At 46.6% G+C, this 2,500-nt stretch overlaps 1 protein-coding gene across 1 annotated transcript in view; it reads right to left on the bottom strand.

Annotated features, from left to right (window-relative positions):
* radil (Ras association and DIL domains) overlaps window positions 1-2,500 on the bottom strand; it is a gene marked incomplete at both ends in the record, with an annotated part of 33,303 nt that overhangs the window by 11,020 nt on the left and 19,783 nt on the right. Inside the window, one exon of the mRNA XM_080860897.1 lies at window positions 1,233-1,345. Coding sequence (XP_080717023.1) covers window positions 1,233-1,345 — 113 coding nt within the window. The remainder of the gene's footprint in view (window positions 1-1,232; window positions 1,346-2,500) is intronic.

Below are 2,500 nucleotides of genomic sequence, written 5' to 3'. Positions count from 1 at the left end.
ACGGCAGCCTACAGCTGGCAGAGCTAGTGACATCACAATAGGCGAACGTTCCATCATTCCTACTGCAGCCTACAGCTGGCAGAGCGAGTGACATCACAATAGGTGAACGTTCCACCATTCATTCCTACTGCAGCCTACAGCTGGCAGAGGGAGTGACATCACAATAGGTGAACGTTCCACCATTCATTCCTACTGCAGCCTCCGCTAAGAGAGCGAGTTACCATTGACGATTACCACTACAGTTAAAAATCTTACCATTAAATATCACCATTATCACTACGTTTAAAATCTCACCATTTAATATAACCATGACTTCATTAATACATTTGTGTTTCCATGATACTACCCTCTTATGACACTACCCTTCCCCTTCCCCCCTTCCCCCCGTCCCACCTTCCTGTCTCCACCTGGCCGACCTCAAGCAGATGGGTCCCCCCTTATGTGCCGTGGTTCTGCTTAAGGTTTCTTCCTGCCTAACAGGGAGTTTTTCCTTGCCCCTGTTGCCGTTGTGCATGCACTAAGGGGGTTCAGGCTCTGGGCTCTGTTAAGCGCCGAGAGGCAATTGTGTTGTTATGGCGCTATACAAATAAAATTGAATTGAATTGAATTGAATTATTACCGATCGTAAACTGCTACCTAGTACCTTGGTGATGTAGTAAACACACTGCTGTTACCTTGGTGATGTAGTAAACACACTACTGTTACCTTGGTGATATAGTAAACACACTGCTGTTACCATGGTAATGTAGTAAACACACTACTGTTACCATGGTGATGTAGTAAACACACTACTGTTACCATGGTAATGTAGTAAACACACTGCTGTTACCTTGGTGATGTAGTAAACACACTGCTGTTACCTTGGTGATGTAGTAAACACACTGCTGTTACCTTGGTGATGTAGTAAACACACTGCTGTTACCTTGGTAATGTAGTAAACACACTACTGTTACCTTGGTAATGTAGTAAACACACTGCTGTTACCTTGGTGATGTAGTAAACACACTACTGTTACCTTGGTGATGTAGTAAACACACTACTGTTACCTTGGTGATGTAGTAAACACACTGCTGTTACCTTGGTGATGTAGTAAACACACTACTGTTACCTTGGTGATGTAGTAAACACACTGCTGTTACCTTGGTGATGTAGTAAACACACTGCTGTTACCTTGGTAATGTAGTAAACACACTGCTGTTACCTTGGTGATGTAGTAAACACACTACTGTTACCTTGGTAATGTAGTAAACACACTGCTGGAAGGTGTACATTATGACTTCCTCCAGGACACTCATGGCTTCCTCACTCACTGAGATGGAGGCTGAGAGCAGCGAATCCTTGGAGCCTACAGACAGAGAACCAGAGACACCACACCTAGCGTTAGTGAGTGTGTCTGTGAGTGTGTGTGTGTATGAGACAGAGAACCAGAGACACCACACCTAGCGTTAGTGTTAGGACACCACAGGGTTAGCCGTGTGTGTAGTTTCTGTGTGTGTGTGTGTGTGTGTGTGTGTGTGTATGAGACAGAGAACCAGAGACACCACACCTAGCGTTAGTGGTAGGTCACCACACCTTCTTAAACGTCCTAGGGTTAGCTGTGTGTGTGATTTCTGTGTGTGTGATTTCTGTGTGTGTGTGTGTGTGTGTGTGTGTGTGTGTGTGTGTGTGTGTGTGTGTACCTGTGTCTAGCTGCTCCAACACCTGGGTGTATTTGGGTGATTTCTGCTGGATGAAGTACAGCAGCTCGATGGAGTTGGACATCATGTGTGTGTGTGTGTGTGTGCTTGTGGGTGAGTGTGTGTACCTGTGTCTAGCTGCTCCAGCATCTGGGTGTATTTGGGTGATTTCTGCTGTATGAAGTAGAGCAGCTCGATGGAGTTGGACATCATGTGTGTGTGTGTGTGTGTGTGTGTGTGTGTGTGTGTGTGTGTGTGTGTCTGTGTGTGTGTGTGTGTACCTGTGTCTAGCTGCTCCAGCCCCTGGGTGTATTTGGGTGATTTCTGTTGTATGAAGTAGAGCAGCTCGATGGAGTTCGACATCATGTGTGTGTGTGTGTGTGTGTGTGTGTGTGTGTGTGTGTGTGTGTGTGTACCTGTGTCTAGCTGCTCCAGTATCTGGGTGTATTTGGGTGATTTCTGTTGGATGAAGTAGAGCAGCTCGATGGAGTTGGACATCATGTGTGTGTGTGTGTGTGTGTGTGTGTGTGTGTGTGTGTGTGTGTGTACCTGTGTCTAGCTGCTCCAGCCCCTGGGTGTATTTGGGTGATTTCTGCTGTATGAAGTAGAGCAGCTCGATGGCGTTGGACATCATGTGTGTGTGTGTGTGTGTGTGTGTGTGTGTGTGTGTGTGTGTGTGTGTGTACCTGTGTCTAGCTGCTCCAGCCCCTGGGTGTATTTGGGTGATTTCTGTTGGATGAAGTACAGCAGCTCGATGGCGTTGGACATCATGTGTGTGTGTGTGTGTGTGTGTGTGTGTGTGTGTGTGTGTGTGTGTGTGTGTG

This window comes from Sprattus sprattus, assembly GCF_963457725.1.
Source record: "Sprattus sprattus genome assembly, contig: scaffold_44, whole genome shotgun sequence".
Taxonomy (NCBI): Eukaryota; Metazoa; Chordata; class Actinopteri; order Clupeiformes; family Clupeidae; genus Sprattus; species Sprattus sprattus.
Note: the sequence above shows the minus strand (reverse complement) of the source record. Positions and strands in the feature narration are given on the sequence as shown.